Source organism: Cloeon dipterum, chromosome 3 (assembly GCF_949628265.1).
Source record: "Cloeon dipterum chromosome 3, ieCloDipt1.1, whole genome shotgun sequence".
NCBI classification, from domain to species: domain Eukaryota; kingdom Metazoa; phylum Arthropoda; class Insecta; order Ephemeroptera; family Baetidae; genus Cloeon; species Cloeon dipterum.
Genome location: NC_088788.1, coordinates 9,962,934 through 9,986,402, shown reverse-complemented (window position 1 = coordinate 9,986,402; position 23,469 = coordinate 9,962,934). Strand labels below are relative to the sequence as shown.

Sequence of the window (23,469 nt, the reverse complement as noted above, 5' to 3'; positions counted from 1 at the left end):
GCCTCTTTTCAGAATGTGCACAGAGCACTGTCGTTAAATGCTCAATGCGTCTGGAAAATTCGAGCAGTCGATTTGCGAAACTAAAGCTGAATTGAAAACAACTCTTTTCAGCTCGATGAATTTTTGCATAATTTTTATGAATGCTCTCTTTGCGCTTGGCTCTCCACTTTTTTAGTATTAGGGATAAAGGGATTTTTTTTAAAAAAAAATTACTTTCAATGATTGTTGGTTGCACTTTTTAGTCTGACTGACAATGAAACTTCCGCGGTGAACGTGCAGTTTCAGATTTAAAGAGAAAGGATTTAAAACCGCGCCTGTGGGAAGTGAACTACACAATATACCGCTATCGGATCAATCATGTTTTTCACATGAATTACAACCACTGCTCTCTTCAAATGACGTAAAATCGTTGAAATCACTAAAAAATTTAAAAAAAATTACATCACCAGGAAAGCTAAGAAAAACATTAGGCTTGAGACCTATAAAATAATGTGCATATCGTGGGTTTATTTTAACTAATATTAATTTAGAAATTTATTCCCAATAGAAATTCTTCATCAGCCATTATTAAAAATAATAAGTATTTCAAAAATAAATTTTCTGCGTCAATTTAATTAAATAAAAAATTGTTTAATCAGATTTGATTGATTCGTTTAACAGGAATCGGCATTGACGACACGTTCGTGATGTTGGCCGCGTGGAGGAGAACGCCGGTGACCCTGCCGGTGCCGGAGCGCATGGGCCGCATGTTGGCCGAGGCCGCCGTCTCCATCACCATCACCTCGGTCACAGACGTGCTCAGCTTCTGGATCGGCCTCGCCTCCACTTTCCCGTCCGTACAGATTTTCTGCCTCTACACAGGTAAGAAAGAAATGAAAAATAACTAACGACCTGCATCTACAGATGCGTGAAAAGCATAAAATCTATATCGTACAGCTAGATGAAGGCATGATCGAGCACAGCAATAAAACAAATCTGCCACCGTAAACCTTGCTTTATAGGACAGCAGTCATAATCAGAGTTTATATTGCTGGAGGAAATAAACTCGAATTTGAAATCATGAAATAATTGGGAATTTTAGGAAATTTTCATATTGTAGAATTGAGTTTTTTTTTTGCCAGCAACAAACTGGATAATTACAATTTACTATTGTTCAGAAAATTCTTTATTAAATATTAGAATTCCCCGCTAGTGTGGATGAAAAATATTGAGGGAAAATTGGGTAAAATATTTTTATCTGTTTTTGTAAAGTAAATTTTGTCAGTGTCATCCAGCGGGGACCAGATTCGTGCGACGCGCAGATATGGCATCCGGTGGAGTATGACGCGAATAAACGGTCAAGTGAAAATGCGCGAAAAGAACCAAGTTTCGGTCAATATTGTGACATAATTTGGATTACTCTTAACTAATTGTGTCTTTCGGATCGTAAAAACAAACTCTTGACACTCGTACGGCAATCCAAAGAGAGCTTTTTGTTTCCCATATTCGGACGCCGCATTTTGGATCTGCGCAGAGGGAACCAATTTTATCGCACATCTGTCCCCCGCTGGTGTCATCTTTTGCATACATTCTCAAAATTTAATAATACACATAGGAAAAGGATAAGAAAAATACATACATATTTCAATTTTATTTTTCAATTTATTTAGATATTTTTATTTTAGTTATATTTATTTGGATATTTCACATAATATAATGACGCCTTTTTTAAATGTCTTCTTAGTCTAGGGTGTCTCGAAATACTGATCTCCAATATTATTTAAAAAGGAGTAGTTCAAATTGAGATGAGGCTTTAAAAATTAATTTAAAGATAGGACGTGGTTATTGATTTATCTCTGGAATGAAAAATTTACTAAACTATGGCTTTAGGAGCGTTACATAATAATTTATTTAAGCAAAATAAGTAGGTATTGAGAGAGAAACTAAAATGATCGCAAATTCATCAATGGATTCGTCTGTCTGCAACCTGAACTGCCTCTTTAGAAATTACAAAAACACGTTTGGAATTTGCAACTTTCAAAATTTAACCTGTTGAAAAATTTAGCTGCTTAGAAGTAGCTTTGGAAATCGCCAAAACTGTCTAAAAGCGAATAGTTTCGATTTTTTTTAAAGTTCACAACGATTTAAAACGAATTTATTAATTAAAACTACGTACTTAATTCTAATTTAATGCGACGAAGTCCACAAACGCCTAGGAAAATGTCCAATCACTAATTTCAAATATATAATTCAACCCATTTTCTCAGGAACCGCCGTTCTGTTCACCTTCCTGTGGCACATCACGTTCTTCGCGGCGTGCGTGGCGCTGTCAGGGTACGCGGAGGAGCGCAACCTGCACTCGATCACCGGGATGAAGGTGAAACCTGTGTCCGAGTCTGACGACGAGTCGTGGCTGTACCGGCTCTTCTGCACGGGCGGCATCAACCGCAACGCCGCGTACAACGAGCGCGACAACAAGGAGCACGTGGCCATGGCCTTCTTCAGGGACTATGTGGCCAGGGCGCTCAACTACGGACCCATCAAGGCCATCATCATCGTCGTGTTCGCCGCCTACCTCGCCGGCGCCTGCTACGGCATCACCAACCTCAAGGAGGGCCTCGAGCGCCGCCACCTTTCAAAGGAGGACTCCTACTCCATCAAGTTCTACGACCTCGAGGACGAGTACTACAGGGAGTTCCCCTACAGAATTCAGGTCAGTTGGAATTTTTCATCACCGGAATTTCCTGTTAATTATGTCAGTTAAAAATTTGAATTTTATTGCTTCAGTTTAGCGTGGGGTCATTTTATTATAAATTAAATTAAATAAACACTGGAAAAACTCGTTGAAACTGCCCGAGGGTTAAAAAACTTTAATTAGAGCCACAGACTTTTAAGGAAAATTTAAAAAATTATTTTAAGAGGTACGAATTTTAATACAAATTTTTTTATTGTTTATTTCTGTTTTGAAAATCTTAAATACATAAATGTATAGCCTCAATAAATAAAGAAATTTTTAAAAATAAAAATTAGACATTTGAATTATTTCCCAATTTTGCAGAAAAAACACAAGCCAAAATTTTTGTATTTATTTTTCTTCGTTCTGAAAAATCTGAAAGTTAATTTTTTACTCAAACAGTTTTCAATATATGGATTTTACGGACTATTTTTCAGGTTGTGGTTGACGGTCCGCTGAACTACTCGAACAGGACTGTGCAAGCGGAGATTGAAAACCTGATGACGACCCTGGAGAACACGTCGTACATCACGTCGCCGATCTACTCAGAGTCGTGGCTGCGCTCGTTCGTCAACTACGTGGACCGCAACCAGGACTACCTCAACATGTCCATCGACACCGAGGAGGACTTCATCAAGACCCTGAAAAAGGTAAGGATTCGCACTCCCCGCTGCAAAGGGGTCGTAACGAATGAGAAAAATTTTAGCACTGCCTATCAGACGAGATGGAGAAAAAAAGAGGGAAAATTTATTTGCCTTCAACCTGCGCGGTTTACTATCGATGCAATTTTTTAATATAGTTTTACTGAATGTGTTTTTGGTTGTTTTTGCAGCTTTACTTGTCCTCCCCAAATCCGTTCTCTCTGGACATCAAGTTCAGCGATGACGAAAAGCACATCATCGCCTCCCGGTTCCTCATCCAGGCTGTCAACATCACTGATGCCAATCACGAAGAGGAAATGGTCACTGATCTGAGGAAAATCTGCAGGGAATCGAGCCTCAATGCCACCGTCTTCCACCCCTACTTTGTCTTTTTTGATCAGGTATGAAATTTGGGTTTTAACTGACTGAAGAGCGAGTTTGTGCTACTAACTGGAGTTGAAAGTCTAATAATTGCTAAAAATCACGACTTCCGGTGCCTGAAAGGGGATCAAGTGTGTTTTAATAAGGAAAAGTTAACAGAAAGTCTTTTCATTGCCGCTTGAAATAATTTCTTTCTTGTAAATTATTTCCAAAATTATTAAATTAATATAATTTTCGGTTTTATTTATTTCAGTTTGAGCTGGTGCGTCCGACGTCGATCCAGTGCATGGTTCTGGCCGCGCTGGTGATGATGGTGGTGTCGCTGCTGTTCATTCCGAACGTGCTGTGCTGCTTCTGGGTGGCGTTCTCGGTGATCTCGATCGAGACCGGCGTGGTGGGCTACATGGCCCTTTGGGGCGTCAGCCTCGACTCGATCAGCATGATCAATTTGATCATGTGCATCGGCTTCTCGGTCGACTTCACGGCGCACATCTGCTACGCGTACATGTCGTCCAAGGCGAAGGAGCCCGAGGAGCGGGTCCGCGAGTGCCTCTACGCGCTCGGCCTGCCCATCATGCAGGGCGCCATGAGCACCATCCTCGGCGTCATGGTGCTCTACTGGGCCGGCAGCTACATCTTCCTCACCTTCTTCAAGACCGTCTTCCTCGTCATCTTCTTCGGCGCGCTGCACGGCATCCTCCTGCTGCCGGTGCTGCTCTCCCTCTTCGGCCCGGGCTCCTGCTGCCCCTCCGACGAGCCCCTCGACCCCGCCGACGACGACGAACTCAAGATCCGCGTCCAGCAGGCCAGACAGGTCGTGCCCAGGGTACACCACCTCGCCCACCCCGCCGCCTACAACCTCGGCGTGCTGCAGCCTCACCAGGTCAGTTTAAATCCTGGGGGTACTAATTTTTTTTATAAATAAATATTTAAATTAAAAATTCAATTTCATTTAATATTGATTTTAGAAGGAAAATGGGACGACAATTTAATTCTCAAAAGCACTCAAAATTAAAACGCAGCCTAGAAAATTCTTTTGAACAATTTACACATTCTTTAAACAAGTGGACACAGTGAAAATTTAAAATTGTGCCAAAATCAAGAAATTTAATAGATGAATTTTGTTAAAATTAAATTTCAAAATTTCAAATATTCTGCGAAAATTTACTAATTAAATTTGCGGAATTTATTTATATTTAAAATTTAAGCCATGATATGTTTAGAATTGAAGTTACAATGGCGCCTAATATTTTTTGCACTAAAATAGCCAGTGCCACTATGTTTTCAAAATCCTTTTTTTATTTAAATTTTTTTACCCAAGTTACAATTGAATTTTTCGATTTGCGTTCGCAGGTTTTGCCCTTTGGCTGCACGAAGCAGTGGGAGGCAGACAAGGACCTGGGTCTGGGCACGTCTGCCGAGGAGGAGTCGAGTCAATCGAGCAGCAAGTCGGGCAAGTCGGCCGGCGGGCGGCGGCAGCGGTCGTCGCCGCCGGTGGCCGCCGGTGCGGACGACGCGCCGCGCCGCTTCCGGCCGCTGCAGCTGATGGAGGTGTACAGCAACGCAGGCTACGACCCTGACGAGGAGCGACGCGCCGGGGTGCGCCGCCCGCCCTGGCACCTCGCCCACGGGCTCCACTACCCCGCGGCGCCGCCCTGCAGGCCCAACTGGCACCGCAAGTGACGCAACGCCCCCTGACCCCCATCCTCCCACCCACCCACCCCCCTCAACCCCATCGGACTGAACTCGTCAGCACACACAAGTGATTTTATTTCCATTCCCGCGGACTATGCGCCAAAGCCGCTCCTTTTCTCCGCCGCTGCAACGACTTTTTTCGCTGCTGAAATTGTGTAGGGATTATTTGGGAAAATGTTGCATTTTTTGGGAGCTAAATGAATGGGAACTTATTATATCAACGTTATTGTACATATTTTGTTTGTCAGTATACGTGTGAAAGTTTTTTTTAATATTGAAAGGGAAAATAGAGCCAAATTCATTTTCCCTACTGTTTAACACGCAGTACAGTGATTTTCTAGGCTTAAGGACCGGAAAAGTTTGCATATAAAAGAGCAAAAATCGGTGCAGACCTCAATAAATTATTTTATTAAAAGATGAAACAATTTATATTAGCAAAAAAAATCTGATTTTTTATTTTGATTTAAAATTATTTTTTTTAAGTAAAAAAGGATTTAAAAAAATACTGAGACGATCGATCGTTGAAATCTTCTTGTCATGAATAATTTCCCCCTTTTCCAATGCCTTTGTTAATCTATCATAGTACACCAGATTTTATCACCTCTCGAAGGAATAATATTTTCATCCTTTTTTTAATTTTAAACAAATATTCATAGTAATTTAAGTATCGACTTCTCCCATCCCCATTTACAGTTTTCATTATATTCCCTCGAAAAGCGTTGCAGTGGATGGAAAAGAGGCCGTTTTGGTTGACTGTCCCAATTGGATAAGACTCGCCTCGGACGGAGAACGGCCGAAAAGTTTGTTCTAGTGTGTCATGGCTCCCGTTAATGGTGCCCAATTAAGGGGAGTGCACATGACTTGATATTTTTTTTTCACAATTTGCTACTGCTGTATGTATATTTTATACCATTAGACTCCGTGGCAAGCTCAAACCCACGATTACCCGAGCTAAATTTTATGTGGTGGTTATTAAAGAAACACGGAAAATCTCTATGCTCACTCATCGGAAGGAAACAATTTTTTTAACTGTAGGATTAAGCAAAGAAAAGCCATTGTGTTGTAGTTTTATTGCGTGACCGACTGTACATAAACCGTAACTTTATTGAATAGCGAATAAATTTGCACAATAAAAGACAATTATTGGTTGTTTCTTTTTCTCGCCTTAAAATTTCAATTTAATGATAGTTGATTTTAAAAAATGCTTCAAGTAGGATGGTCTGGACAATAAGTAAATGAACGAACTCATCGGTATTTGTCACTACTTTATTATGAATGATTTTTTCGGCATCAATCGAATGGATTTATTTGCAACATTTTAGTCGCTTCTATCGCTAATCTAGTTTCCTCATAGAAATATATTTTTTTTAGGTTTTTTACTAATTCTTCACGGAAAGAATTTAAGTTTGAATTCTCAATCACGAATAATTGCAAGTTTAAAATTATCACATGCAGATTTTTTGTTTACCTGTTTTTAATTTCTTGCTGAAAGGGTTAAGCAAAGAAAAGTCATTTTGTTCTTTTATATTCTATTGAGTCACCGATTGTAAATAAACCGACACTTTATTGACAGTTGAAAATAAAATTGCTAGATAAAAGTCACTGGTTCGTTTCTCTTTCACACCTTAAATTTCATCTGGACGTCATTAAAAATTGCTTTTAACCAAATTACAAGCTAACAATGTACAGGCAGGACGGCGGCCGGGCTACTGGAGGATGAGTCCCGCGACCCAGGCGGCTAGAATGTCCCTGGGGAATGCGTCAAGCAACTTATTTAGGTGGGCCTCGGAGGCGCCGTCCTGCAAAAGTCCGCAAGCCGCCTCGACGATATGTTCGGCGCAGAAGACGTCGTTGATGGCCTCCTGTGCGTTGACGTCGCCGCTGAGCACGCCGACGGTCATCAGGTCAGTGATTCGCTTCTGTCCAAAGGCGGTCATCACCTCTCCGTCCTCAACCTGCTCACAGGGTTACCACACAAAATTATATTCTAATCGACAGATCGAATACAAGCAAAATTTTCGTGAAATTTGTACAACTCAAAATTAGGGAAAATAAAGTCTGCAAAAATACAGGAACTGCCATTAAAAAAATAAATAAATGTTGATTGAAAAACACCGACCTTCTTCAGCAGCAGGTCAAGCAGCAATTTCCTCCCTTCGGTTTCGTCCACCATCAAGCGCACCGCGGCCATCAGGTCCACGACTTTGTCCTCCGAGGTGTGCGTCATCAGCACCCTGATGCACCGCAAGGCTGTCTCCTCGTCGAGACTCTTATGTTCACAAAGCACCCGCTCAAGGGTCGAGAATGGCAGGCAGCTAGCCAGTTTCTCCAAGGCGTCTGACGCCGTCTGGTCGACCAGCGGCTCCTCCGCCCTGTCGCTGGCCTCCACGAGCAGCTCCTTCAAGTCCAATTTGGAGGACAGGGTTCCCGGCTTGAGCCGACAGAGCACATCTCCAACCGAAATTTTGCCCAAGAAGAAGGACCTCAGGGCGTCTGTGGAGTTCTCTGGGTCGACGACTCCGTTCTGTAGTCTCCGCAGCACCTCCTCAGCCAGGGCCTTGTCTGAGACAGGCTTCAGGAGGTCCCTGGCAGGAAGGTCGGAAAGGAAACTGGCGTCTGTCTGTAAAAGGCTGCACACTCGATTCTCGATGGTTGACAATGGCAGGGCCTCGCAGACCTTGTCCTCAATGTCCGTGAAGACGGTGTCCAGGCTCGGCAGGTCGCTCAGCGCCTCCCTTACCGTCTCTGCGGGGTGTTTTTCGTCCTTTATCGGTGCGAACATCAGCCTGAATTTCTCCTTTTCGCTTTCAGAGAGCATGTTGAAGAGCTCTTCGGCGGACTTGCATGTTTTTTCCGTTTTTTCTTCTGTTGCCTCAACAGAGCTCTCAGCAGGCACGTCAATTTTGGTCTCGGAGTCTTGTTCTAGTGACGACTCTATCAGATCTGGGGACAGGTCCTCGTCAGTCGTTTCTTCGGCTGCCACTTCGACTGGCGGAGCTTCAGCCTCTTCTGGCACTTTTTCTATGATTTCGGGAGATTCAATTTCCGGTGGTGTAACCACTTCTTCAATCACTAGAACATAATATTACAGAAATTGGGGATCAATTTAACTTTTTCTACACATCAATAAATTAAAATAACTTGATTAAGTTATAGAGCTGGAGCTTAACCTTAGAGAGAAAGTTGTCTTTAAAATGTTTTTTTAATGAATCATGATAGAATTTGGTTAGATCACGTTACGCTTCAAGAAAAGACGTTCAACATGTCATTAATTCGAATTCTTGATTTTATAACGAATTTTTAAAGGGTTTCTAAGTTGGTCCAGTAATGACTCCTACCTTGGTGGCAGAAAATATTAAAAAAAAAAACTAAAAAGTAGTAGCAATAAATAGCCTTCATCTAAACAAACTGATTGATTGTTATTTATTTTTTTAAGTATGACTAAATCTTAATTTAATATATTTTGTATGAATATTATATAATATTTATCACAAAATAAGTGTACAAAACAGACCATTAAATATTATAATTAAATTATTTAATGTTATAGCATAGAAAACATTAAAATTATTATAAATTTTCTTTTAAAAAATCTAAAAAGTTCTATCAGCTATATTGTGTGTCAACTAATATGTTTTTTCATACATATGTCCAAATCAACCCTCACAAACAATTTCAAAATTATATTTTCTCTTTTTGGAAACTTTTAAATGACCAAATCTGTAAACAAAAAATCATCAGGATTGATAAAACCTGGATTCTTAAATTGAATTTGAAATATTCTGTAAATTTTTATTAGACTCTGAAGCTCAACAACACTAACATAATTATTTTAACTGAGAGTTCATTTTTGTAACACATAAGTTAATGCAAAAAAATTGAAAAAAATGTATTTAATTTACCAGGAATAGTGTCTTGGTGGGTTGTCACGGTCTCGATGCTCGGGATCGAGTCAAAATATCTTGGCAATGGAGCAGATTCTTCATTGTTTAATTTATCAATAAGCGTTTCCCGCAGCTCTGTCGAGTCTTTCCAATCAGAATCATCTCCGTTGGGGTTGGACTGAGTCGGTAGGTCTTTAGCAAAGTCCTGGAAAGTAAAACAAAACAAACAAAAACTTTGTTAATAAGCATGAATTTATAACAACCAACTATTATCACATCTGCCAAAGAAATTAACATTAAATCATATTAAGAAATACATACCATAAGGACGTTGACGAACAAGACTGTTTTTGGCTCAGAAATGGGCAACTCAGAGACACCTTGTCCAGAGAGCAAATTAAAGTCGTGCAACGTTTTGATTTTCCGTTCTTCCAGCCACTGCAGGAGCTCGTTCTGAAGCTCTGGGGTTGTCAGCTTGCCGACAATGCTGCTGGCTGGGATCTTGCTTTCGCATAGAGCAGGGATGAGTGGTTCGTCGCGGAAGATCTCGTAATCGAGCAATGGTTTCAGATCTTCATCGTCAACTGATAAAAATTATTAATAATTATTGTTCTCCATCGACGCATTTTTTAATATACCAGGCTTGTTTATCATTGAGAGCTTTCTGGACGATTTCAGTTTCTTCGAGAAGCGTTGGTAATATCCCTGGTATACATGCGGGTCCTGTAGGATTTTTGGACTATCTTGTTGGCCGCTAACCACCGGCTCCGCGAAACTCACTCGCTTCGACCGCTGTAAAAGTTACGTTGTTAGAGGCTGCATGACAATTTGAACAAAATCTGCAACCTTTGGCGACGGAGATTCATCCGTCTTGTCCTTTTTCAGATTGCTTCTCTTCCTGCTCGAACTCACAGGAGTTTCTCTGCAGATCACAAAACCGTCATGATATGTCGAGAGAGTGGAAACCACTTTGGCGCATGCTAAAGAATTTCAACTTAATAGAAGGCACCCAGTCCCAAGTTAAATCCTTTAGAACGTGCGAGCAATAAGTTGTTTTGTCACTTGCATGAAAGGCTTGTTTGAGAAGTAAAGAGAGAGGTCAAAGTCACCGTTCACCACCTAAGATTTTAAGGAAATTCCTCTTCGAATTCAATAACTGTGCGTTCAACTCTTTAAATGATTTATTTTTAATGTGCTGAAAGAAAAACCAGTCCAACCAATCGCTGTCAAACATCTGCATTTTTTAAACTGTTCAATACATTTCTAGCAGCAAGATTAGTGCCTTAAAAAATTGTCAATGTACACTAAGAATGGTAAATTGAGCGATATCAATGAAGTTCCTTGGAATTGAGAAGTGCAGTAAAGAGATTTAAAGAAAAAAACGGCTAATTTTTCCAATTCAAGGTGTAATTTAATTCTGCCATGCAAAATTTATGAACCATAGGTACCAGAGTTTTCCAAATACAGCACCAGAGTCGAGAAATTTTAATGCAAATTTGAAAAATGCGGAAATCTACAAATCAAATTTTAGCGTTCATTACAGTCTGTAACAAAACCAAGCAGAGAATCTACGTTTCAAAATTTAAAAGATACTTTCTACAGCCACATTTTCCAATTACATACCAAAGGAAAATAATATTATTTCGTGATTTGGCAAAAAACTCACACAAGAATATTGCCGCTCTTGCCGACCGGTGACGTGTTGTTCTGCTTCTCCGTCACAGTGTCCGACGGCGTCTTCAGGATGGACATGACCTGCTGCGGCACGCTGGCTGCCTCAGGCTGCTTTGTCTCTTTAGTCTTTACAAGGCCCAGCATGGTGGCCGCGCGACCACCTTTGAGATTTTTGAGGCCCGCGCCCCGCACTGGCGTAGAGCTCTTCCTCTTGCTTGTGGGAGCTACCACCTCTTTCTCTTCCTCCTTCTCAACTTCTTTGCTTGCTTTGACCGCGGGCAGGGCCACGCCTTGCCTGTTGCACGTCCTCAGCGTCTGGGCAGTCTGCTCTGGGTCCGGCCTGGCTTCTGACTGGACGGGAATGGTTGGGAAAGTCTGAGAATTCTCCACCAGGTCGTCTTCCTACGAGACAGACAAATTTTGTGGCGTTTATTAATTGAAGTGGGAGTGGAAAATATGAGCTGTGAACTGTGGAAAGTTTAAGTGTAAATCTAATTGAGTGAAATTAAATGAAAATCTTTAAAACAGCTTGAAGAGCTAAGATTGAGTGACTCGACCAGGGTTTTATTTTATTTTCATGCCCCCTCTTCTGTTTATTTTTCCACCACTCGTTTATACCAGTCGACCTCTACCAATTCCTTGCGCAACAAATACCGTCTTAAATTTTTTCCTATAAAAATCGAGAATTTACTGTCGAAGGAGAAAAACTTATACTGCAACAGTCAATTTACGAATTTCGCCGTGGATATCTATCTAATTAAAACTTAATTCGCAGTCAATTAAAAATAACTAACTACCTCAGGTGAAAATAATGCTTGCAAGAAATAATAAATTTGTTAAAAAATGGGTGTTATGGATTTGAGTTAATATTGCATCCAAAAGTAATTCAGACACCAAGAAAAAATAAACAATGACCGTCTTAAATTCCGAATCCGTCTGAAAAGTAAAAAAAGCCTTCTAATAAGTACTTACAATTGAGTCAGGTTTAATTTTCATCTCTTCATCAGAAGCTGGCTGAGGTGGCGGGAGCAGCAACTCCTCCTGGAAGTTCATGCTCTTGTTCTCGTCACTCTGCTTCACTGGGGAAGAGTTCTCGTCATTTGGCGTGAGCGACGTGTTGCGCGCGGAGACGAGGTCGATGTCGACGGCCTCCTCGTCCCACACGCTGGGGGCGAACGGCGCAGTCACCACCGCCGTCTCCTTCAGAGGTTCAACGATCGGGAGGGAGTCCTGCGTGTCCTGCGAATGATCCGCCTCTTGCGACAGACCCTGGTACAACGCTGGAATGTCGTCCCGCCGCCGCTTCTTCACCTCCTTCTGGTGGGGCGTCAGCGGCTTCTTCATTTTTGGTTGGCTTGGAATTTTTACAAAGTCCTGCAGATATAAAATAATAAAAATCGAATGCATTAAACCGAAAATTTAAACGTAAAAACTAGTATAAAGGAGCTGTATTATTAAAAAATTTACGATTTGGATAAAAATGCATGAAAATTGCGTGTTTTTTTTACAAGCTTTCAGTATTTTTCTGTACAAATGTAGACCTCACAAATGAACTATATTGTGTAAGTAAAAATATATTGATTTGTCTAAGGTTCTAAGTTTTAAGACTACAAGAAATTGATAAATTTGACACTAACTTAAATGTACAATTTGCAATAAACAATTCACATTTGTTTAGTCAGTCCCATTCCAATTAATTTGTCCAAAATTAATATTCTGGTTTCACTTACAAGCATTTTTTTTCATTTAAGGGTTCAGAATTTCTAGTGGAAAACAATATTTTAAACTTTCCAGCGTTCAAGCTATCAGTAGGACAACCCCAGCTATAAATTAGTTATTAAAAATTAAATACCTGCGAGTCCAGATCCTCAAGGCTGGGTTTGCCCGGCAAATACTTTTGACTTGGAGGCGTTTGGACTGTCTGGCTAACAGGAGCAGGAGGGGTTGGCTGAGTAACATTAAGGAAACTCCTTTTCCTCGATGGCTTTATCCTCTGTACAGGCGTCGTAGAATCTTGAGAGCTCTGAGAGTCTGTCGATTGCGAGTAGCAAGACAGCATCTCGTTGGCAGCGTTGCAGACCTTGACGTCTCTGTGCTCGATGAGGCTTTCCAGCTTGGGCTTCAGTTCTTCAAGAGCTGGCTGCAACCTCGCAACGTCAGCCCAAACTCTTTTGAACGGAGTGACGATTGAAGACCACGGGTCCGTCACCTTTAAGGCAATAATAAATATTTGGTTGCTTGTCTGGTTCAAAGTAAATATTAATAAAATGGATCAAATGTTGATCATACACACGCAGCAAGAATTTTAAATATTTTTTATTAAAATGGCCACTTACATCCATCCTGTTGCTTGGCCAGTGATTAACGGGGCTGTGCGTGAAGAGCTGGTGGAAGAGGTTGATGGATTCAATAATGACGTCGGACGAGTTGACCAGCAGCACCAGTTTCCCTAAGGCTTTGGCGACGAGCGGCGTCGATTTTCCAGCGGCCGCGGGGTCTTTGGGCGCCAGCGTGCAGAGCAGCCCGATCAGCCGCGATAGCAGCTGGAGCTCAGCGCGCTCGGCCTCGTGTCCACCCGATTTCCCAAAGAACTTTGTGTAGTGGATGCTAGTGCGTGCCGGGGCGAACTTGTACACGATCTTGACGGTTAACTGAAAAGCTGGAGGCGACAACTCGTCCCGCTCGAGCAGACGGACCAGCTCGGCGTACAGCTGCTTGCACGGGTCCTCCTTGTCCACGGACAGGGACAAGTGCACGATCTCAGAGTAGCTGAAGAACAGGTTCTTCAGGGCATACACGATCGAACTTTCCCCCTTGAAACACAATTTAGGCGTTTGATTGTAATAAATGACGAAATTTCACGGGTCAGATAATTGGCTTGAGGCTGAGCAAAGCCAAGGACATTTACACCAAAACCAAAAATTAATCTTAAATTTAAGATTTTTCGTCATACAATGTTTGTTTACATCAAAACTTGATAAACGCGATTTTTTCGACTTTTTCGTGCTTTGCAATTAATGCTATCTCAAAATCTCAGGTTCTAACAATCAGAATTGCAAAAACCTAACTCGTCTGGACCTCCCCTGACCAGCTCTAAGGGTTAGGAAGTGCTTATACCCTCCAACCCCTTTGAAATTGTCAAATTTCAACCCCTTGAAAACAGTTTAACCTTTTAAAACGCTATTAATTTATATTTCTTGCACTTCATTTTAATATGTACTGTTTAAATTCTGAAATAAGGTATATGATGGTGATTTAGAGGGAGTTTTGAGTAATTTAAAAATAATTTTGCGCCCTAGGAAAGCAAGCTTTGTAGTACATTTTTATAAGTGTAGCAGAGGGATAATCACCCCCTTTAAATTGTTCTACAAAAGAAATGCTTTTATATTATTTATTTATTTAGCTGCTGCTACCCATTTAAAGAATTTCCTAACATTTCCTTATCTTTTTCCTAGATTTGAACAAATTGTTAAAACAACTGCATCACAATTAAATAAAAATCCAGTTCTAACTAAATATTTTCTTGTCCTGCCTAAATTACAGGACTTATTTGTTGAATTCCAGTTTCAATTTCCTGTCCTGAATAAGTTTCGCTTGATATTTTAAATGAGATATAAAAAATATCATATTATTAATTTAATAGATTAGTTATTTGGCAAAAACTCGATCCGTGTGTGGTATGGGAAATAAAATCCTACCTCGACTAGACCGCTGACGAGGATGACCCTGAAGGGAAGTAATAGCAGCTCAAGGAAGGCCTTCTGCGCCAGCTGGTTGGCCTCTTGACTCGAGTACTCGCGCGGGATTTTTGGCAAGAATCTGCAGCACTGCTCCCACAAGTGAAAACACTTGCGGGCCACATCTGCATCTGACGCCTTCTCCTGCAGTTCGTTGAGGGCATTTTCCAGCAGGATCACTCTGGCCAAGCGGTCTGGCTGATTCACCAAAGTGCCTTGCATCGTCATCAGCTTTTCCAGCAGCACAAATTGTCTGGCACAAAATGTTGAATTTTAATTAAGGACGTTATCTTTCTGATTATGTAAAATATTAACCTAAATGGGGACCTTTACCTTAGCTAAATAAGACGAATAAATTGAATATCTCTAGAGATTTAAAATTTTCATCCTCTCTGAACGATAACTAAAAACTTATTTAAAGAAAACTTTGATATATTTCTTACAAGGGAAGACCGCTTTGAATTTTCTTAACTCTTTATAATATCGATAATATAGATTAAATTAAAAAATTAAATAAACTTGAAATAATTATTTTTTCACGTTTAATTAGTCATATATCTGCAAAAGATTATTTAAATAGTTTAATAAATTATCATAAAGCCATTAAGAATTTAAATAGTTCGAAATAAATAACAAAACAATTAATTGGAAATGGAGAAATAACATTTATAACATGTCGTAAATAAATAAAAATACCCACCAATCAATTCTACTTCTCACAAAAAAAATAAATAAATATATACTGATTGGGCACAAACTGGCATCAAAATTCGATTTAGAAACGACTCCCATGTTAAATCCAATAAGGATGTTTTACCTTCGCATTTTTCTGCATTGCAGATTTGCAAGTTGTGAAGCGAGATTTAATTAAAATCAAGATAGTAAGACAGATATTAAAAATAAAATTTTTACTTTTCTTCAATTTTGGAAATGGTAGGCTTGGCGTGCATCAACAGGTGATTTGGACAGCACAGCAGTTTGAAAAAGCAGTCCCTCGGCGAGGTGCTGTCCAGATTCTTCAGCTTAGAGTCCAACAATTTTTCAGAAAGTTTTTGTAAAGCAGCTTCAACAGTCGCAAGCAGCAGCTCCCTGTGCGGCTCATGTGTGAGGACACTCGGTGCCAGGGAGTTCCTGAGCACCTTAAGGAGGAGGGCCAGCGCGTCTGAGGCGACGGCAGGGTTGTCCTTGTAGAGGGAGTTGATTCTGTGAAAGGTGGCCGTGAGGAGAACCTCCAGCGGCTTGGCAGGGAGCGGCTCTGGATGCTGGAGGAGCGCGTTGATGGAGCGGACAATCCACTCGGCGAGGCAGAGGAAGGCCTTGTCCTCCTTGATGAACGGCATCTGTCTTCTGAATTCAGTCTCGAAATTAAGGTCGGCAACGCCAGTGGCCACTAGCGCCGTCAACAAATTCAGGGCCAACTTGGCGACGCTGGGGAACTTGGACAGCAGGTGCGACGTTGATTGATCAAAGGGTCCGAAGGCATAGATGAGGAAGGGCTTGGTGGCCGACTCGACGTGCAGGTCCGTGTGCACGCCGAGCGCCAGGAACAGGCGCCACCACACCTTGAACTTGATCTCGACCACCTCAGCCTCGCGCACGTTCTTGGCCTTCAGGGGAATGGTGAGCAGGGACACCCGGCGCTGCGCCATGATCATCTTAGGGCTCAGAGCGAAGTTGTCGATCAGCACCACCCAGCAGCCTAACGACAGCCTCATCGCCTCCTCTTCCTTGCGCTTCATGCCCGCCTCCAGCACGCTGAGCATGCTGTTGAGGAACTTGTTGTCTGAGTGCAGATAAACGCCCATTTGCTCAACCACGAAGACCCAGGCGTCGGCCCACGACTTGTTCTGAGCAGCCATCAGTCTCTCCATGGCTGGCTTCAATTTGTCTATGCACTCCTGGCGGAACCGTTCCAGCCCTTTCGGCGACAGCTGAAACTCCCGCGTCGCCAACATCGAAATGAGCGCTTCATTGCGTTCCTCGTCCCGGTCGACATTGCTGGAGAACCGCTCCAGGAGCTGGAAAAAATTTGCCTCGTAAGACGAACTCATCGGCTTGCGATCTGCGACCATGTCGCTCGATGAACGAAACACCGGGCACCACTGGCAGAGGAGTCGTTTAATCAAACACACACGTCAACTCTGAAAATGACATTTTAATCAGACTGAATAAAGGATTGTGCACAATTGAATTTTTGTATATTTAGAAAATCGTGAAGGATGATTTGGAATCTTTATTCAACACCATACAGTTGTCAAAAAAAAATGAAAAGAACTTAAATTACTCACCAAGACTGCATAATACGATGCCGGATAAAATGTTTTGTCTTATTGTCTTTTCTGAAGATCGAGCGGGAACACATGGGGAATGACGACCAATCAGAGCGCGCGACGGAGAGCCAGATTTTTGTGACGTTCCTCCTCCAGCAACCAATCACAAGTGACAGGGAGTATTGTTGGCGCGACTGTAGGAAAACACGTTAAAGTTTAAACACGGTCCGACTCGTTACTACGAACGACGATTAGTTTTTAGGAATTTCGCTAGTGTTTTAAGAGAAAAAGATGATGCAGAGCCTTCGAGAGGGCTACAAAAGGGCGGTAGGTCCGACTAAAAGCGGGTCGAAGCAAAGCAGAGTCCTGCTGACCGCCCAGCAGAGACGACAAAACAGATCTGACAAGTTCGCGGACAGCAGGAATATTATGACAACAGAGGAAAATAATGCCAAGGCTGCAAAGCCGTCTTCCTCCAACTCAGGTTTGAGACATGATTTATAATTGATTTATCATCGTTCTCAACGAAATTCATTTTGAATCCAGCGTCTGCCGCGAAAGGAGTGGAAAATGTGCCAAAGAGAAAGAACATGGTTGAATCTCTGCAGAAATGGAGACAGGAAAAACAGAGGCAAAAGGAACTGCAGGCCAAATACAAACGCCCTGAGTTTAAAGTGTCTTCTCACGTGGAAACCAAGTCAGCCAGTGACATTTTCACCTCTACAAAGAAAGCGTCTGCTTTCAAAAACGTGCCACCAAAAATTGTATGACGTTCTTTTGAGTGTGGAGATTTTAACTAATGCATTTATTAAAGGTTTCAAGGCGAGATAATGCACCACAAATGCAAACAGTCATCCCAAGCAAATTTCGCTTCAGAAGAAATGACGAGAATGCTCTCATTTCAGAATTTAATGGCACCTTTGAGTTCGGTGGAGCTCAATCAAAGAACCAGGCTAAGCCTCTGATCAAGAGCTCCATAAAGAAAACCGTAAAAATTTATTAATACCTTTGGTCATAATTTGTAATAATAATTCATTATAAGGACAAGAAAGCAAAGCCGTCCGTTGAATTCAAACCAGACACATCTGCTACCCCTGCTGGTCCTCAAAGAAAGGTAAAGCATTTTACTTACTTGAAGGAGAAATATGAGTTAAGTATTCTTAATGTCAGTTTCCAGTCACGCCAAAGCCGTTAAGCAAGTCTGGGCAAAACATTAAAGCTGCTAAATCTTCAAAAAGCCAACCAAGGGCCCCACTGAAGCAGTACCTTACTGAAGATCCACTGGCAAGTATTTTAAGGATTGTTGTTTGGTTGGTTAAAAACACATTTTGTGTGTACAGTTCAATTTAAATCATTGTTAAGCCTTTTTAAGTTATTAATTTTATCCTCTGACGCAGACACCGTCTCCACCAAAGAAGCAACATGTTGTTATTGAGCCAACTCCCGCTGTTGAGGAAATAGCCAAACCAGAGGAAATAGTTGCAGAGACTGCGGAAGGGGAGCTGAGCACAGCTTACTTCCGGCAGATTCTAGACAACGAAATCAACATTCTGGAACAGTTGTGCGTCAAGTGGGAACGAGAAATGCGCGAGAATGGCGAGATGACAAGCACCGCCGAGGAGAATGTGCTGCTGGCCACTGGAATGGCTCGCCTGATCATCCGCGAGAAGTTTGCGCAGTTCCGCGGCCTCATTGACAACTGTGATCACCCGGAAGACACAAAGACTAGGACCCTGCTGACGGACCTGCAGGGCTTCTGGGACATGATCAAGATCCAGTCTGACAACATCCAGGCCAGTTTCGACGCTTTGGAGAAGCTGAAGCAGAATGGTTGGCAAGAAGAGCAGGTGGTCGTCAAGAAGGCTGCACCCAAGAGGAAGAAGAAAGCACCAGCCAAACCAGTTGCCAGCTCCAGGATGACACAGTTTCTGGCTCAGAAGAAAGGTATTTTTTATTATAGCAATATCATCCAAAAATAAATTATAAGCAAGGGAATTTTACCCTGGAAATAAAAGCTATTCTGGGGTAAAAAAATGATTGAACCAGCCTGTTGGCTCGCATTGTTAAGGCATTCTCAGGAGTGTCAAGCAACCGACTCGCCACTTGCTGGTTTGCGCACTACCTTTCCAGCAGCTTTACAGACGAATGTCTGGCGTATAGTGAAAATTGCAATTACTTAAAATTTCAGCTGAGAAAATGGCTCAGACCACAAAGAAAACTCCAGACATGAAAATGAAGGGTGCAACACCTAAAAGTTCAGGTAAAATATCGAGGATCATTTGAAACTTCAATAATTTCTCATTAATTTTCCAGCCAAAAAGTCATCCAGCTCTGGCAGAAAGAAAAAGTGCTCTCCAAATGTCAACGCTCTTGTGACAGTTTCGCTGATAGCAAAGTCGGCTGAGAGAAAAAGCGTAAGATTGAAACTACAAGACCATTTATTGAGAAAATTTATATTTGACTTTGCAGCTGGATCGCTCAGCAAACAAGTCCTTGAATGATAGTGTTCTGGACAATTCCACAACCGAGTTTAAGCACCAGAAACCTCGCACTGAGACTCCGTCACGCAGCATCCTGAAGAAGCCAGAACTCACTCCAGGCCTTGAGAAAAACAGGAAGTGCGTCCTCTTCGATATGATTGCTGAGGAGCCTGAAGGTAAATTTTCATTATATTTCTGATCTGATTTCCCATGTGGATTTCAAAAGAGTTGTCAAATATAAGCGAATTCACATTAGAAAAACTCTAAATAAATTTTTCCTGATAGTGAAAATCTGGTGTTTTTATCATTTTTATTCATCTTTAAGTCTCTCTAGGAGATTTAATTATTTCGTTTTGGCTTGCAGAGGAAACGCTTGAGCTGCCTCCAGTGATGCGGACATACTCAAACAAGGCGTCAACAGTGTCTCCGCCCAAGGACACGTTTGATCTGCTCCTTGACAGTGTAACCAGCTCCACCCCTGTGGCAAAGAGCACTCTTCCTCTGGTTCCTGTTGTGGAAGTTCAGAAGAAACGCAGCTTTGCCAAGTGTAATGCTGCACGCACTCTGTTACTCGCCTTTATTGCCATTCTTGTTGCTTTTGTGCGCTTTTTCTGTTGAGAGGGCAATGCTCTGCTAGTCTGAAGGCCAAAATTCCTGTGATAGTACTCAACTCAAATTTTTCATAAATTCCACAGCAATTTATTTATTTTATTTTTCTTTTCCTGATTGCCCTGATTAAAAATTAAACAAGTTAACATACCACTTATAAGTTTTCTTTATTTAAAACTTTAAAAATTCCTGCTGGCTTTATGTTTCTAAACTGTTTCTTTTTTACATTATTTTTTATTTAACCAAAACTGCTCTGTCGCAGCTCCCCATCCTCGTCGCCGCAGTTCCAGGCTTTCAGGACAAACCATTGAGCAAGCTGGTAATTTATTCAAATAATTTCAAGTTTTACAATTCGATTTGAATTCTTTGTTTTCAGTTGAAAACGTGATCGCGTGTAGTGAGGAGTCTTTAAACACTACTCAAGAAGGTACGTTAATGAATGCCATATTAATTATCATGCTGAACATTGTATCAATTTTGCAGCTGTACGCAGAGAGTCGCGTCACACGAATTCCAAGTGCGAAAGCCTTGATGCCACCAGAGATGATTCATTCGGTAAGTGCTACTGGAATTCATTTTCAGTTCAAAGAGAGTTGAATGAACGATCTATATGATTATTAGCTTCTGAAACCTTATTGTTTCTCTGCTTTTGGACCTCACCCCAACTTATTCATATTTTCTTTCCTTTTGACCTTCAATTCATCCTGTTATATAAATTAATTTTTTCGATTTTTTCTTTTGTTTGCAAATCATTGAATCTTGAAGGTATTTTCATTGCTTGGGTTTATTATGGTTATGTTTCTCTGCTAATTTCTCATGCATTTTTTTCTGTATAGTGAGCAAGAGGAGGTCAAGCAGGAAGCGTACAAATGTTGACGAGGCTGCAGGGATGGATTTCATGACTTTCGAATCTCCTGGCGCTGAAGGTGAGTTAGAAATTCCCCTCAGGTGTAAACACTAACTTAAACCCTAGTTCCAGTGAAAAGGAGGAAATCTTCCAGAGTCAAGAAGACACTGCTGGACCAGTCTCTGTGAAACAGGGCATCAGAACATATCCTATTACCAAAAATGCTTTAGCCATATTAGTTAATTTGCTCAAAAGCAAATGCCATGATAACCAAACTGCCTTAAATATGTAAATTATGTTCCAAGTAATAAATCTATTTTAAAAGTGTGAAAACCTTAATTTTTTCATTAAAACAGGCCATTTAGTGCTCTAATATATTAATTTTATTAAATGAAATTATAAATTCATAGTATATATCGAAAGCTGATTTAATAAATTAAGTCTTCAATGTCGAAGGATCACTTTTTCTTGAGGCTGGCAATGCGCGCGTCAAGGCCCTCCATGCTTTTCTTGACCACATCCATGTTCTGCGCGAACGCCTTCTGCGCCTCCTTCAGCTGCGACTCGTTGCCATTCAGGCTGGCCGTGATTTGCTCCTGCAGGGCACTCAGCTGCGCCAATGCCTTGCTGAAAGTCAGAGCTGAAAAGAAAATCAAGATAATTTTTAAGTAATTTACACAGCGAAAAATAATTAAAATGCGGAAAAGAAATTGAGAGCGGAAAATTAATTAACAAAATACCTTGCTCGTGAAGGGAATGAACAGCTGCCAGTCGGTTTGCGATTTCGGGAAGAGCTGCGGTGAGTTGCTCACATTTGACAATCAGATCGTACATTTCCGAGACCTGCAACCAGACGCAATGATGACAATCATAGGGATATTTAAAGACGAAAACTTGCCTTTTTGTCCTGCTCGTTCTCCTCCTTGGATGCGCTGCTTTGCTCGACCAACTGGTTCATCTTGGTGGACAGGGCAGTGAGGCGGCCTTCAATGTGGTCCAGCTGTGCGGAGTCGAGCAGAGTTGCCTTCCTGCTCAAAAACTGCACAGCGGCCGACAAGGACATGTTGTTTGTATCTGTCGAAAGTCGGCTCTAAAAACATAGAGGGTTCATTTTTAATCACGTTTTGAAAAAAATTAATTAAATAAAACAATTTAAAAATCACAAAATCAGCTATATCAGTAGAGAACACAAATTAAGAAATTCCCCTGAAGCCAAAACGTACCATCTTATTGGGGACGTCGCCAACTGCAGTCTCAAGAGCGTGCAGTCTCTGCTCCAGCTGCGCAACCCTTGCCGTTTGCTGCAGCTTCATCTGCTCAGGTCTGAAGTGCAATTCATACGAGGAATTGTCCAAGCCCTTGGAATTGCTGCCAGCCTTCTTTCCACCAGCTGTTTCTGTCGATTTTGACAGCTCTATCTGGGCCAACAGTTTCCTAAGATAATAATATAGAGTGATATGGTCCAGATGAACTGATGGCATGCCCACCTCAACTCAGCGCCCTGAGGATCAGCCAAGCTGGCCACGAGCTCTGAACCGAGCTGCTCCTCCAGCCGCAGTTCTGTCAGCTGCTGCGATAAGCCTTGCACGTTCGTGGCTGACGGTACGGCTTGATTATCCTCCTTAGCAGATCCCTTTAACCCAAGAAATTGGTATTTTGGAAAGAATTCAACCAAAGAATTCAACCTTCAATTGGTTTATTTCCTCGGCAAGCTCGGTGATTTCGCACTGCAGCCTCTGGAACTTCTGAATAGGCGTTTCCTTCTCTCCACGCCCAACCACTTCATACTCGACGGACCTTTAATGATTAACTTTCGATTACACCTTTTTGGCACTATTTTTACAAATTACACTGCATCGTATCCGGTTCTGGGGTGTCTGCTCAGTTTGTCTGAGAAATCAACGCGATCAGAAAACAAAATTTTTCCTCGAAATTTACCAAAAGCCGAATCGACATTTAGATTGGGCTTCTCAATGAACTCGTTTTCTTCCTATAGACAGAGAAGATTGAATTTTAAATAAATCAGCAAATTCAATACAAATCTGATCATTATGTACCTCCTGAATGTCCTGGTTTTGGTCTGCTTCAGGCAAGTCCTCGGTTTCGTAAACGTCAGGTTGATCATACGCCTGCAAAATATTTGCATTTAGGAATTTTAATTATCAGAGATATATAAATATTTACGATTCCTGGGAGATCGGCATACTTGGAGTCTGCCATTTCGGACGTGAAAGTCACAAAACACGAATTGGCACGAGCAAAAACTAAATTTTTAATATTTTTGGTGGCAGAGAGGCGTCAACCCAGGGTGAAGGAACTTCCAGCTGTAAAATCGTATCGAAGCCGGATGGAGTTTTAAGAAAGGAGACAAGTTTATAATTTATTACTATGAATTAATTTTCATTACATAGTTGGCAAAAATTTCAAATCACAATATAAAAATAAAATTAAAAAGTTTAATATTTAATTTCTATTTCAACTTCTCAAATTTAACATTGAAACCTGTCAAGTTCTCATAAGTATTGTTATCTCCTATCT

At 41.4% G+C, this 23,469-nt stretch overlaps 4 protein-coding genes across 4 annotated transcripts in view; 2 read left to right on the top strand and 2 right to left on the bottom strand.

The window, feature by feature from the left end:
- Ptr (Patched-related) overlaps nt 1–6,570 on the top strand; it is a 31,872-nt gene extending 25,302 nt beyond the window's left edge. Inside the window, exons 4-9 of the mRNA XM_065482771.1 lie at nt 661–861; nt 2,247–2,692; nt 3,151–3,363; nt 3,546–3,755; nt 3,989–4,618; nt 5,089–6,570. Of these exons, the coding sequence (XP_065338843.1) occupies nt 661–861; nt 2,247–2,692; nt 3,151–3,363; nt 3,546–3,755; nt 3,989–4,618; nt 5,089–5,418 (2,030 nt within the window). The 3' untranslated portion in view covers nt 5,419–6,570. The remainder of the gene's footprint in view (nt 1–660; nt 862–2,246; nt 2,693–3,150; nt 3,364–3,545; nt 3,756–3,988; nt 4,619–5,088) is intronic.
- A 372-nt stretch (nt 6,571–6,942) lies between these two features.
- On the bottom strand, nt 6,943–17,135 carry LOC135938824 (uncharacterized). The gene is made up of 13 exons (XM_065482770.1): nt 17,014–17,135; nt 15,638–16,866; nt 14,687–14,978; nt 13,325–13,801; nt 12,841–13,197; nt 11,961–12,362; nt 10,981–11,390; nt 10,161–10,236; nt 9,953–10,106; nt 9,636–9,898; nt 9,333–9,519; nt 7,550–8,502; nt 6,943–7,385 (listed from the first exon to the last, which is right to left on the bottom strand). The coding sequence occupies exons 2-13, from the start codon at nt 16,795–16,797 to the stop codon at nt 7,137–7,139; spliced, it is 4,980 nt and encodes a 1,659-aa protein (XP_065338842.1). The 5' UTR covers nt 16,798–16,866; nt 17,014–17,135; the 3' UTR covers nt 6,943–7,136.
- Nucleotides 17,136–17,219: 84 nt separating this feature from the next.
- Nucleotides 17,220–21,136, top strand: LOC135940491 (disks large-associated protein 5-like). The gene is made up of 15 exons (XM_065485398.1): nt 17,220–17,479; nt 17,542–17,759; nt 17,810–17,983; nt 18,038–18,109; nt 18,166–18,279; nt 18,393–18,939; nt 19,184–19,255; nt 19,309–19,409; nt 19,465–19,651; nt 19,840–20,022; nt 20,347–20,403; nt 20,461–20,511; nt 20,568–20,639; nt 20,921–21,010; nt 21,058–21,136. Exons 1-15 carry the CDS (start codon nt 17,287–17,289, stop codon nt 21,117–21,119), a joined length of 2,193 nt encoding a protein of 730 aa, XP_065341470.1. The 5' UTR covers nt 17,220–17,286; the 3' UTR covers nt 21,120–21,136.
- A 155-nt stretch (nt 21,137–21,291) lies between these two features.
- On the bottom strand, nt 21,292–23,273 carry DCTN2-p50 (dynactin subunit 2). The gene is made up of 9 exons (XM_065485156.1): nt 23,116–23,273; nt 22,989–23,060; nt 22,782–22,921; nt 22,617–22,728; nt 22,419–22,564; nt 22,155–22,365; nt 21,830–22,021; nt 21,672–21,774; nt 21,292–21,571 (listed from the first exon to the last, which is right to left on the bottom strand). The coding sequence occupies exons 1-9, from the start codon at nt 23,149–23,151 to the stop codon at nt 21,390–21,392; spliced, it is 1,194 nt and encodes a 397-aa protein (XP_065341228.1). The 5' UTR covers nt 23,152–23,273; the 3' UTR covers nt 21,292–21,389.
- Nucleotides 23,274–23,469: the final 196 nt, after the last annotated feature.

What these genes read in the sequence shown, in the direction of transcription:
- DCTN2-p50 (XM_065485156.1), bottom strand. Translation starts at nt 23,151, where the DNA reads ATGGCAGACTCCAAGTATGCCGATCTCCCAGGAATC. An exon ending in AGAACCGGATACGATGCAGT is followed by an intron (nt 22,729 to 22,781) that starts GTAATTTGTAAA and finishes TAATCATTAAAG; the next exon opens with GTCCGTCGAGTATGAAGTGG. An exon ending in GCGACGTCCCCAATAAGATG is followed by an intron (nt 22,022 to 22,154) that starts GTACGTTTTGGC and finishes CTATGTTTTTAG; the next exon opens with AGCCGACTTTCGACAGATAC.
- LOC135938824 (XM_065482770.1), bottom strand. Translation starts at nt 16,797, where the DNA reads ATGGTCGCAGATCGCAAGCCGATGAGTTCGTCTTACGAGGCAAATTTT. An exon ending in TCGTCAGCGGTCTAGTCGAG is followed by an intron (nt 13,802 to 14,686) that starts GTAGGATTTTAT and finishes TTGTGTTTCAAG; the next exon opens with GGGGAAAGTTCGATCGTGTA. An exon ending in AAGAGCGGCAATATTCTTGT is followed by an intron (nt 10,237 to 10,980) that starts GTGAGTTTTTTG and finishes TGTGATCTGCAG; the next exon opens with AGAAACTCCTGTGAGTTCGA.
- LOC135940491 (XM_065485398.1), top strand. Translation starts at nt 17,287, where the DNA reads ATGATGCAGAGCCTTCGAGAGGGCTACAAAAGGGCGGTAGGTCCGACT. An exon ending in AAAACGTGCCACCAAAAATT is followed by an intron (nt 17,760 to 17,809) that starts GTATGACGTTCT and finishes CATTTATTAAAG; the next exon opens with GTTTCAAGGCGAGATAATGC. An exon ending in ACAAACCATTGAGCAAGCTG is followed by an intron (nt 20,404 to 20,460) that starts GTAATTTATTCA and finishes CTTTGTTTTCAG; the next exon opens with TTGAAAACGTGATCGCGTGT.